Source organism: Rhinopithecus bieti, unplaced genomic scaffold (genome assembly GCF_001698545.2).
Source record: "Rhinopithecus bieti isolate Rb0 unplaced genomic scaffold, ASM169854v2 scaffold_34281, whole genome shotgun sequence".
In the NCBI taxonomy this organism is placed as follows: Eukaryota; Metazoa; Chordata; class Mammalia; order Primates; family Cercopithecidae; genus Rhinopithecus; species Rhinopithecus bieti.
Window position 1 is genome coordinate 1,889,360 of NW_016814762.1, and position 12,939 is coordinate 1,902,298.

Consider the following 12,939-nt stretch of genomic DNA (forward strand, 5'->3'; position numbering starts at 1 on the left):
GNCCACCCAGGCTGGAGTGCAGTGGCCGGATCTCAGCTCACTGCAAGCTCCGCCTCCCGGGTTTACGCCATTCTCCTGCCTCAGCCTCCCGAGTAGCTGGGACTACAGGCGCCCGCCACCTCGCCCGGCTAGTTTTTTGTATTTTTTTAGTAGAGATGGGGTTTCACCGTATTAGCCAGGATGGTCTCGATCTCCTGACGTCGTGATCCGCCCATCTCAGCCTCCCAAAGTGCTGGGATTACAGGCTTGAGCCACCGCGCCCGGCCTGAGGAAACTATTTTTTTGAGACAGGGTCTTGCTGTGTTGCCCAGGCTGGAGTGCAGTGGTACTATCACTACTCACTGTGGCCTGACCTCAGTGATTTGCCTGCCTCAGTCTCCTGAGTAACTGAGACTACAGGTGTGTGCCACCACATCCAAATCATTTTTGTATTTGTTTGTAGAGATGGCGTTTCTCCATGCTGCCTAGGTTGGTCTCAAACTCCTGGGCTCAAGCTCAGGAGGCCCACCTCAGCCTCCATTAGTGCTGGGATTACAAGCATGAGCCACCACACCCGGCCTAACTGGTCATATTTATTTATTTATTTACTTATTTTTGAGGCAGGGTCTCTCTGCCACCCAGAGACCAGGGTCTCTCTGCCACTGGACCACAGTGGTGCAATCTCGGCTCACTGCAACCTCTGCCTCCTGGGTTCAAGTGATTCTTATGTCTCAGCCTCCCGAGTAGCTGACATTCTAGGTGTGCACCACAAAGCCTGGCTAATTTTTGTATTTTTAGTAGAGACAGGGTTTCACCATGTTGGCCAGGCTGGTCTCAAACTCCTGGCCTCAAATGATCCGCACACCTTGGCCTCCCAAAGTGCTGGGATTATAGGTGTGGGCCATTGCACCCATCCTAACTGGTAGTATTTTTGCTATAGCAACTGAATGGACTAAGACACTAGGATTCCGGTATCCAGGTTTCCTTTTGGCCACTCACAGATATCACTTGGGGCTTGTAGAGAGGCAGATAGAGGCTTTTTTAGAATTTATTTTTATTTTTTCAGACCTCTCAGGGATGAACAGACATAGACTTCTCACGCTCAGGTGTGGGCAACATTCTTCGAACACCTCCCTCAAAGTGGGAAAGGCCTGGGGACTCAGAGGAGAGAAGAGAGAAGGCAGGTGGAGGTGAGGGAGGGAGGGAGGATGGGGCCCAGCGCTCAGTGGGGTGTTGGGGAGGGTGGGTTTCCACTGGGGTTTGCCCATCCACAGCTCAGTGGTGGGATCTATCGAGTGTGTCTAACAAGAGAGGACCCATGGCAGACTTGGTAACTAACATCATGCAGTAGCTTCCTTTGTCTCTTTTTCTTTGGAAACAGAGTCTCGTTCTTGTTGCCCAGGGTGGAGTGCAGTGGCACAATCTCAGCTCACTGCAACCTCTGCCTCCCGGGTTCAAGTGATTCTCCTGCCTCAGCCTCCTGAGTAGCTGGGATTACAGGTGTGCACCACTGCGCCCGTCTAATTTTCGTATTTTTCATAGAGATGGGTTTTACCATGTTGGCCAGGCTGGTCTCAAACTCCTGTCCTCAGGTGATCTGTCCACCTTGACCTCCCAAAAGTGCTGGGATTACGGCATGAGCCACAGTGCCTCGCCTATTATTCATTTTTTATTTTTATTTTCTCAGAGTTTTTTTCCTTATATTTTGTTTTCTTTGCTTTTCAAAAATCTGTTTTACTTGTCACTGACTTGAAGCTCAAAACTTTCCTATTTAGTTTCTAATCTCTCTCTCTCTTTTTTTTTTTTTTTTTTTTTTTTTTTTGAGAAGGGGTCTCACTGTGTTGCCCTGACTGGTCTCTAACCTCTGGCCTCAAGCCATCCTCCCATCTCAGCCTCCCCAATAGCTGGGATTACATATATGAGCCCTCATGCCTGAGTAAGTTCTTAATAAATGCTTTCTGAATGGATGGACGGAAGAATGAATGAATGGCTACATGAATGAAGGAATCAACTTCTTTCTCCTCAGTGGGTGTGTGTGGGCACATCAGGCTGATGCTCGCCTGTAAGCGAGCCCACCCCCTCCTCCCTGGCACTGGGAGCTACAGCTCTATGTGTCTCTCTTCAGGCTCTTCGAGCTCCTGGATCTTGTGGGGCAGCACCTTCTTCCAGAACTGTAACCTGTGGGCCTTCAGAGCCTGGCCCACTGCAGGCTGTAGGTTCAGCTGCAGGTATTGCTCCTCCTGGTCGAACAGCGGCCAGTGTGGCAGACCCTCGCCGTTGGGGTTCCTATAGACGTGCCGTCCCAGCAGGGCGATACGAGGGTCATTCTGAGCCCCTGGAGCCCAGACCTGAGCACCCTGAGTCCGGTCAGGCAAGGCAGCTAAGCAGGCCAGGTGGGCTTGGGCAGTGAGGGGGGCGTCTTCCAGAAACAGGAAACAAACTCCCTCCAGCTAGTGTCAGCTCCAGTGGGGGCGGGGCGGCCGGCTCTGTTGTGTCCCTCTCTCTGAGAAGGAGACCCAGATGGTGGCACAGCATTGGTGCCCACCCTCCAGCTAGACCAGGGAGATGGAGCATGTCCACTGCCCCACGGCACCCCCACCCTGTCCGAGTGGGTCCCGGGGCTGGGGAAGGGGCTACCATGTGATTAAGGATGCGGGTGTGATCATGAGGTCACCCCAGACTAGGAGATTGCTGGATGGGCACAAGCCCCCCAACCCGGGGAGGTTGAGGCAGGGGTGTGACGTCTCACCCGTTTCGAGCAAAGTTGGCCCAGTACTTCATCATTTTCCTGCTTAGCCGCTCCTCCTCCTCAGTGAATTTAACTGCAGAGAGGAAGGGGACCTGTGTCTTGGTCAGGATGTCCCACCTCAGCATCCCAGGTGGAGCTTGTCCATGGCCCCCCAGCCCTCGGTCCCAAGTCCTGCTTCTCTGCTTTTTCTCCCACCGCCCTCAGAAGCCAGCCATCCCCTTTTCCAAACTTTCCCCTTGGCCCAGGCTCTGGCTGACTCCATCCAGGGCTGCTTCCTGGCCCTGAAGGCCCCTTCTTCCTTCTGTCACTGGGAGTCATTGAAGAAACAAACGTCCTGAAAACCTGCTCTGCACCAGGCAGACACCCAAGGGTGGGGAGGGATGGAGGGAGCACAGGCCACAGTCTGAAGAGTCATGAATTCTAATCCTGGCACAGCCTCTGGAGCTGTAAAATCTTGGACACCTGATCTCATCCTGTCTCTGAGCCTCAGTTTCCTTATCTGGGCAGTGAGGACAATCAATCACCCCTCAGGGACCCAGCCAGGGACCCAGCCCACCTCCCGGGAAAGGAAGAAGACTCACCGTAGTTGCCCCAGAATAAAGTTCCGAAAACAAAAGGAAGCTCATCACCATGGTCTGCCTTCACGTGCGGCGGCCTGATGTTCTTGAGCCAGCTGGGCTGATGCTGGAACTCATAGAAGTACACAGGGGCCCGGGAACCTGTGGGGTGGACAGCCCGTGACACAGTGGCCCCTCCCCTGAAGCCTTCTTGCCTCACCCATGGTGATAAGATACCTAGGTCCAAAGCTGGCTGGAATCTGGACAGTGGGGTGTGGAGCCCCAGGCTGGGGCAGGAGCAGAGGAAGAGACGGGATAAATCATGGCCTTGGACTTCTTAGCTGTATCATCTTGGGCTAGTCACTGAAGGTCCCTAACTTCAATTTCCTCATCTGTGAAATGGGGAAATGTCTGTCTCTTGGGCTAGTTATGAGGATTTACTGCAGTGATGGACCTCAAGTGTCCCAGGGGCCCCAAAAAAATGGACAGCAGCAGGTCTCACCTGGGACCCACAGCCCTGAGCTGTACCCCTGCCAGTCAGGCCTTAGGTCCAAATATACTCACGCTGAAAATGTGCTACTTGGAGTGCAGGGATCACGAACATGGAGTCTGCCATCATCTCCTGGAACTGGGCTTGGAGGCTCTGGGGCTTCCCATTGTCCCCAGTGTACTCCTCCATCAGCAGGTCACCAAATGTAGGAGGCAACATCTACCCCAGGTGGATCAGGAAGAGGCAGGTTAGGCTGGATGTCAGGGGCAGGGAAGAAGTGGCCTTGGGCTTGGGGAGAGGGACCGTGAGATGGAACAGGAAGGGGGAGCAAAGGCATGACTCTGAGGTGACCCCACCCCCAAGCACACACACATTTGAGCCTTTGCTCATGGGGGTCACTACATAGACAGGGTTATCTGGGGGTTGAATTTCCTCTGCCTCAGGACAGGAGAGGAGCCCCTCTCCATTGGCGAGGGACCCCAGGAGCCTTACCATCAGCGTTAACATTTTCTGCAGAACAGCCTGGAAGTCCTCTCTGTCCATTTCCTTCTGGGTGTCATAGATACCCATGACCTGGGTGGCCGGGAGAGAGTCTACAGTTGGGGATGGGATGAGTCTGGAACTACAAAGCCCTGAACACTCCCCACGACCAGATGGGCTCCCCAGGCACTTGACAGCTTGGGTTGGGCCTTACTTTGGGGATGATCCAGCCAAATTCATCATTGTTGACACCAATGATGCTGGGGACAGGTTGAAAGTCAGCAGAGGCCAGCAGCTCCTGTGGGTGCCTGGGCAGGAAGACCCCATCCACCACTCCAGGGATCATCTTGAAAGGCTGAGGGGAAATGCAAGGTCAGGGAACAAGGTCAGGTCCCAGACATCTTCCAATGCCCTCTGAGTACCTTCCACTCCTTCCTAATTCATCCCGGATGCTCATATCCACCCCAGGAGATCAATGTTTGGCTCAGCATGCACCGACATTCAGTCCCTACCCAGGGCTATGACAACCTGGCAGGCAAATGAGATAATGTGCCCAGGGGATATGAGGGCCATGCAGGCCTGCCAGCCCCATGCCTATTGCACCCCTTCCTCTACACCCACATCCATTTAGACCAACCTTGTTAATTGCGAGAATCTCCTCTTTACTCTTGCCCCGCAGGCAGCCCACCAGGGCCTCAGAGTCAACTTGGTCACAGGCAGACAGGTTGGCCACCACCTGCAAAGGGACCAGGCACGGGCTGGCTCATCCTTCCAGGTAGAGAAGAGGAGTTTGCCCAAGGCCCTGGCAGGGGGCAGGGGCACCCCAAATCTCACAGGGTACTGCATATGAATTCCTGGAGTTTTGACACTGTTCCAACTCAGAAGTCGCAGATATAGGGCACCATCCCATCTGCCTAGATGGTTCTCCTCATGATGGGGATCCCTAGGGTGACAACTTTGCACAGAGGCCACAGAACAAACTTGGCCTCTGCAATGGCAGAAGGATGTGCCTTCTGACCCTGGAGCCCCCAGCAATTCCAAGGTAGGCGGCAGCTCCTGGGGGATGCTCCCCAATGGCCCTTTTCATCCCCACTTAACAGACAGAAGGGGAGGTAGCAGGCCTAGGCCTCCATAGCTGAGGGCACTCACTGTGGAGATAACGTCTCCTGAGCTGGCAATGAGGCCAGGCAGCAGGGCCACGCCACTCTCCATGATGGCCCCATGGAAGAGTCCTTGGGATACAGGGGACACAACAAGCGACGACACACTCGTGCCACCCGCAGACTCGCCAAAAATGGTGACACGGTCAGGGTTGCCTCCAAAGTAGGCGATATTCTGCTGGACCCAGCGTAGTGCGGCCACTTGGTCCAGGTAGCCCCAGTTGCCGGTTGCATGCTTGTCTCCAGTGCTGAGAAGTAGCAGGGACAGGGATCACAGGGCTGTCCTGGCCCCGCTCAGCCCTCATTGCCCAGCCCAGACCTAGTCTCACCTGAAGAAGCCCAGGACACCCAGGCGGTACTGGATGGTGACCACCACCACATTCTCAAAGGCAGCCAGCATGGAACCATCATACATGGAAGCCATGCCAATAACAAGCGCACCACCGTGGATCCACACCATCACCTGGGGAAATCAAGACAGCTACCACGATGCTCCCACCCAGCCTGAACCCCACCAGGGCCACTACCTAAACCAACCAGTGCTTTGCGTCTGTCTACCTCCCCATTAGAACTCCAGCACAAATTCATTACATGGGCCAATTGTTAAGCATCCAAGATCTATCAGGAAGACCAGCCCCTGTATCAAAGCCTGGTTTCATCAGCCCCAGAAAACTCACCGAAGTGGAAAGAAAAGGGGCGTCTCCCTGACGGCTCCACATGAACATTAATAAAAAATGTCCTTAGCCTGAACCACATAGGGAGACCCCCTTTCAACAGAAAATGTTTTAAAAATTAGCCAGGCATGGTGGCACAGGCCTGCAGTCCCAGCTACTCAGTAGGTTGAGGTGGGAGGATCACCCTGGAATTCAAGGTTATAGAGACCTATGTTCATGCACTGTATTCTAGCCTGTGCAACAGAGCATAATGCCATCTCTAACAAAAAAAGTTTTTGTGGCCGGGCGTGGTGGCTCACGCCTGTGATCCCAGCACTTTGGGAGGCCGAGGCAGGCAGATCACAAGGTCAAGAGATCGAGACCTTCCTGTCTAACACGGTGAAACCCCATCTCTACTAAAAAATACAAAAAAAATTAGCCTTGCTTGGTGGCCAGCGCCTGTAGTTCCAGCTACTCAGGAGGCTGAGGCAGATGAATGGCATGAACCCAGAGGCAGAGCTTGCAGTGAGCCAAGATTGCACCACTGCACTCCAGCCTGGGTGACAGAGCGAGACTCTGTCTCAAAAAAAAAAAGTTTTTGTGTGTGCCCATTCTCATAGACGCAACAGATTATCCATGGCTGGGGTTCTTGGTCACCTCAAGGTGCAGCCCTTGGGCACTTGGGTGGATCTTCTGGGCATGAGTTGGCTGGGTGAGTCCTGGGTCCAGCCCAGAGCCACAGCCTTTGACCTCTGGGAGCAGCCAGAACTCTGTGACACCATGCCCAGGGGCCAGCTGCCCAGCCTGGGTAAGGAGCATTTCTTGGACCTGAGAGTGAGAAGCTTCTCAGCACAGTCCACTCTGCAGCAGGGCCTGAGCTAATATTGTCCTTTCTACCTACTTGCAGAAGAACTGTCCTCCAACCCCCAGTGAACTGTGGCCTGACACCCACCGGCAGGTTAGAGCCTTCATGGCTATAGGCCGGCGTGTAGATGTTGAGGTACAGGCAGTCCTCGGACATGGGGACTGAAGGCATGGTCACATTCAATTGGCTATAAAATTCTGACTCCAGTGCAGTGAGGTCCTGCAGACACCTAGTAACCAGGGCAAATAATCAGTCCAGGGACCGGGCTGTGGCCAAAACCAGACCCTGGGTTCAGATGTGCTCCCAACAACCCTCAGCCCCTCTCACAATACCCTGCCCACACATGATCCCTCCCAAAAATCCCTTCCCACCAAGTTACAGGCCACAGGCTCTGGGGAAGCTGGGATGGAGCTTGGACTTCCAGGGAGGTCTCGAGGTCAGTGAGGACCTTGGGTATCATTCCTCCCGACACCGGAAGCCTTAACTCTCAGGGGTTTCTATGAGAACCATTGCTGCATGTGTTGACATTCACCACTATATCGCTGTACCCCCTCAGGGCTGGCACAGGGGAGTAGCCCACATATGTGTGCTACATGAGTGAATGGATGTTAATTTCTCATGAGAAGGGCAGTGGGATGTCCCTCATCCCAAGCCTAAACTCTCAAAAACTCATCATTCCCACATGGCCTCCAGTTGGAAAAATATACACGTCTCTTGGCCAATGGCTCCTGGCCCTGTTGGTGGACACAGTGACTGTGGAGAGTGCGGGTCCCCAGGAAGCTACCACTACTGTTCTCTTCAGCTATTTGCAACATCTGCCACTAGAGTTAGGGGCTCCTACAAGGTTCATAGAGCTACATCGAACCTTTCCCAGAGACACCTGCCCCTGGTGGCAGAGAAAGCTTGGCAGAACCAGAATCTGGGGAGATCTGTGTCTCTGCCCCTCCCTTCAGCACCTGGAGCCAATGCCTCCCGAATGCCAAGCCTTGAGCCAGGGGTCTGAGAAGTTATTCACCCTCCCCAGCCTCAGCATGCTCATTGGAAAAATGCACGTGGGGATCCACGAAACTCAGAAGGAAAACTGGCTGTGGGGGTTTAGGTGACATGACAATTGCAGCCTAGCTGAGTTCAGAGCACCCTACCCCTGCCCCAGGGCCTGGAGTTCCCTGGACCCCTGGGAGAACTTACATGGCCGGATGGGTGGTTCCATCCCTCACACCACTCCAAGATTCAGGGGGCTCAGGGGGTGCAAATCGCAGTGGACCGAGAGGTGGCTTGGCAAAGGGAATTCCCAGGAAGGTATGGACCCCGGTTTCGGTGCCCCTGACATGGACAAGACTCCCCAGCACCTGGCCCGTGTGTGTGGTCCGGATGGGACTGGCAGAGTCCTGGCCTGTGGGCAGAGAGACAGACATCACGGTTGGGTTTGACCAATCAGCTGCCCTCCCAGACTGTTGATATTGCTGCCTCCTTGCCACCCTCAGCTCAGCTCAAGGGATCCTGATATAAATACAGGTTTTACGAACTTCCTGCCTGTAACAGTCCCTTCCCACTCTGCCTTCTTGGGCCTGTCTCCATCCCACCAGGCTGAGGCTCCTTGGGGCCTGGCAACATCATTCAGCCCTAAGACCTTCAAACAAAGGGTCACATGCCCTTGATGGGACTAGACTGTCCTTTCAACTGTGTGCCAGGTCATGTGACAGTAGGATGATGGTGGGAATTGGGCAGGCATGTTTCCTGTCCTCAGGGATATCATGCCCAAGGTGGCAAGAAACGACATAAAGAAAGCATCCTCCAAACCATGAGTGATGTTGGTGAAAAGAGCTAAAAGAGGGAAGTGTGACTGTGGCTGGGACATAAAAAGCACAGAGGCTGGCTTGGGGACTCTAGTGGGACTCTGTCTCTGCAAAAAAATGAAGAAAATAAATTAGCTGTGTGTGGTGGCACATGTGGTGTCCCAGCTACTTGGCAGGCTGAGGTGGGAGGATTTCTTAAGCTTGGGAGGTTTAGGCTACAGTGAACCATGATCACGTCACTGCACTCCATCCTGGGTGACAGAGTGAGAACCTGTCTCAAAACAAAAACAAACACAAACACAAACAAACAAACAAAAAACAGCCTGTCTGCTGTGGGGATCAGGGAGGGAGGAAGTGATTGAAAATCACCTAACAGAGAACATCAGTCCTCTTAATAGATAAAGAATTTCTACAAACAAAGAATATGCCAGCTACGCAAAAACAAAGTAGTATAAGAATATGTTTAGAATAAGCAATACAAATCAGTCTCTTTCAAATAAAGAGAGCTTTACCTCATTCATAGTAAGAGAAATGCACATTGAATTCTCACTGTGGTGTCAACCACTCATTTTGTGGTATCACAAAAAGCAAGACAATCAGACGTTACATATTTTCTATCAGAAGTACACAGCACCACATGTGAAGTAGTCCTCCAAAAAACAAAACAAAATAAAACCTAAAACCCAAATCTGATTATGCCTCTAGAATATAAATACAAGTTTACACGGTAGACAAGGGACAGAACAACAGTTAAAAGACACCACTGGGATGCAATCAGCAAAACCTAAATGGTGGCATCCTCTCCAGAACAAATAAACTGGTTTCTTCAACATGCAACAAAGTTTAGAAAGAAAATAAAAGAGAGGCAGAGGGTAAATCTGAAGACTGAAAGAGATTCAAGAAACACATAAAAATGGCATGTGATAATAAGTGTTGGTAAGGATGTGGAAAACTTGGAACTTTCGTACATTGCCAGTGGGAAGGTAAAATGGTGTAACTGCTTGGAAAACAGTCTGGCAGTTTTTCAGGGGATTAAACATGGAGTTGCCATATGATCCAAAAATTCCACTCTTAAGTATAAAGCCAAGAGAATTGGCCAGGCATGGAGGCTCATGCCTATAATCCCAGCACTTTGGGAGGTCGAGGTGGGTGGATCACCTGAGGTCAGGAATTCGAAACCAGCCTGGTCAACATGGTGAAATCCTGTCTCTATTAAAAATACAAAAGTTAGTCAGGTGTTGTGGCATGTGCCTGTAATTCCAGCTACTTCGGAAGGTGAGGCATGAGGATCCCTTGAAGCTGGAAGGTGGAGTTTGCAGTGAGCCTGGGCGACAGAGTGAGACTCCATCTCAAAAAACAAGAAAGAAAGAAAGGAAAAAGAGAGAAAGAAAAGAAAAGAAAGGAAAGAAAGAAAGAAAGAAAGAGAGAGAGAGAGAGAGAGAGAGAAAGAAAGAGAGAGAGAGAGAGAGAAAGAAAGAAAGAAAGAGAGAGAGAGAAAGAAAGAAAGAATCATCTATCAATTTGCAAAATATGTACTTTATTTGAATCCTGATTTTTTAAAAAACCTTGTAATAATATTGATATCATTTATAAATATGAAGGAACGTTTGACTATATACTTGATTGAATTGAGAACATACTATGTTGTGGAAACACACACATACATACATATGTTTCTTTTCTTTTAATAGGACATAATGACAAATTTACAGATGATATGATGTCTGGGATTTGCTTCAAATAATGGTGCAAGGGGGAGGTGGCCATCCAGAAAACACCCGGTTATATTCAACCTGAGAAAGCTGATTTAAAACAGAAACAAAAACAAGATTTTTATCATTGCTGAAGGTGGACAATGGGTACGTTGGATTTGTTATACTACTCTTTCTACCTCAGACTTGGCTCATCCCTTGGTGCTGTGCAGCCCTCGAGTAGCCTTGACCCTCTCTGTGCCTCATGGAGGTTCACCTGCCCTTGTTATTCCCACCAGCTCCCACCTGCCTGGCACCTTCCCTTTTGGAATCTCAGGTTCTTCTTCTGTAGGATTTGAGAAATCTGAGCCCATTTCCATAATAAAAAGTCAAAACACAGGCCAGGCGTGGTGGCTGATGCCTGTAATCCCAACACTTTGGGAGGCTGAGGCAGGTGGATCACTTGAGGTTAGGATTTCAAGACCAACCTGGCCAACAAGGTGAAACCCCATCTCTATCACAAGATAAAAAAATTAGCTGGGCATGGTGGCGCATGCCTGCAGATCCAGCTATTTGGGAGGCTGAGGCATGAGAATCGCTTGGACCTGGGAAGCAGAGGTTGCAGTAATTCGAGATGGCACCACTGCACTCCAGCCTGAGCAACAGAGTGAGACCCTGTCTCAAGAAAAAAGAAAAAATCAAAACATAAAACAGCCTTAGGGAGCTAGTGCCACCCTACATCTGTCAGTTCAACATGGATCAACATGTTTGATGCCACCTGGTGTGGGGGAGGCCGGGGTCAGTAGACATTTACAGGCACCAGAGAGGACATTTTTACAATGTCTCCAAGTCAAAAGGCCCACTGCTCTCCCCAGTAACACGCTCCTGCACACAATTCCTTGCTGGAGGGGATGTCTATCCAGGTAATTCCCTGTGGCCACTGGCCACTGATGCCTGATGTTTGTTACAGCAAAGGATGTCACCTGCTGAAATGTCCCTGGTTAGAGACCTGTTACATCAACTCATGTAATAAAGAGATTCATTACTTACTTCATCCTTGAGAGAAGCCCTTCCATTAATCAGTATGAAGAAGCTCTACCATGTAGGGGTGTGTGGAGGCCACTCCTTGTGTTTGAAAGTGGAAAAGACTGGCCCCAAAAGTGGATGAATTTATGACTGTTGAGATTAAAATCAAGGACAAGTGCACGCATCTATTCTTGTGTAAACTTCTGGGCACTGTATGTGGTGCCATGGGGACTTTGATGGCCCCTGAGAAGAAGCCAAGACTGGTTGGGACCAAAGAGGATGGCACACATCACCTGTACCCTATGCCTTGTCAATAATTTTTCCTGAACGTGGTTCCAACCCAAAATTTCCTCTGTGTGTGTGTGTGTGTGTATATATATATATATTTTTTTTTTTTCCAGACATGGTCTCCATCTGTTGCCCAGGCTGGAGTGTAGTGGTGCAATTACAGCTCATAGCAGCCTCCACTTCTGGGGCTTGAAATCCTCCCACCTCAGCCTCCTGAGTAGCTGGGAGTACAGGTGTGTGCCACTATGCCTGACTCTTTTTTTTTTTTTTTTTGGTAGAGACAAGTCTTGTTGCCCAAGCTGGTCTCTAATTCCTAGCCTTAAGTGATCCTCCCATCTCTGCCTCTCAAAGTGCTGGGATAACAGGTGGGAGCCACTGTGCCTGGCCAAAAATATTTTAAAAGGTAGCCTTCTGTGAGGCCGGGCAAATCTTGCTGCTGGGCTCCTGGTGAATTCTAGAATGCGGTCAAGGTCACGCACGGGAGGAAGCCCTGCGGGAGTGCACCATGGGGCAGGGGGAGTAGGGACTCCACCTGGGCAGATTAAATTAGGAAAGGGTTGGGAGAGACGGTCATATCATAGACTTAGGAGAGTTTCAGGTGACAGGACGAAAGGCAGAAACAATCCTGGAGCTTCTGATAAGGGCCGGGAGAAGCCTGGCAGGCACACAGAGCCATCACCTTTGCCCTAGAAACCAAGTTGTACCTTTGCCCAGGATGAGGTCAATAGCGTGAGGGACACCACAGCTCTTTGGCTCTTTTCTCTTGAAAAAGGTATTTGCTTTTTCACCCAGGCTGGAGTGCAGTAGTGTGACGAAGGCTCACTGCAGCCTCAACCTCCCCTGCTAGAGTGATCCTCCCACCTCAGCCTCCCAAGTAGTTGGGACTACAGGTCACAGGCCACCACAGCCCTCTAATTTCTTTAAATATTTTGTACACACCGAGTCTCACTATATTGCCCAGGATGGCCTCCAACTCCTGGGCTCAAACGATTCTCCCCCTCGGCCTTCCAAAGTGCTGGGATTACAAGCGTGAGCCAATCACTCCCAGCCACTGCAGCCTTTTGGATTCCCTTTAGGATTTGGCCCCTGGGGGCTTCTGTTCCCCAAGGACCACTAATCTTGTCTGAGGCCCCTTTGCAGGGGTCAGGGCGCCCCCCTGGCCAAGGACGCCACACACTCAGAGCCAGATGCTGCGAGAAGGTGTT

At 51.1% G+C, this 12,939-nt stretch overlaps 1 protein-coding gene across 1 annotated transcript in view; it reads right to left on the bottom strand.

The window, feature by feature from the left end:
- Positions 1–1,800: 1,800 nt before the first annotated feature.
- Positions 1,801–12,939, bottom strand: part of CES2 (carboxylesterase 2) — a 12,471-nt gene continuing 1,332 nt past the window's right edge. The window contains 11 exon segments of the mRNA XM_017852346.1: positions 1,801–2,265; positions 2,729–2,801; positions 3,310–3,447; positions 3,850–3,994; positions 4,268–4,348; positions 4,470–4,610; positions 4,893–4,991; positions 5,405–5,663; positions 5,745–5,878; positions 7,021–7,162; positions 8,122–8,326. Coding sequence (XP_017707835.1) covers positions 2,079–2,265; positions 2,729–2,801; positions 3,310–3,447; positions 3,850–3,994; positions 4,268–4,348; positions 4,470–4,610; positions 4,893–4,991; positions 5,405–5,663; positions 5,745–5,878; positions 7,021–7,162; positions 8,122–8,326 — 1,604 coding nt within the window. The 3' untranslated portion in view covers positions 1,801–2,078.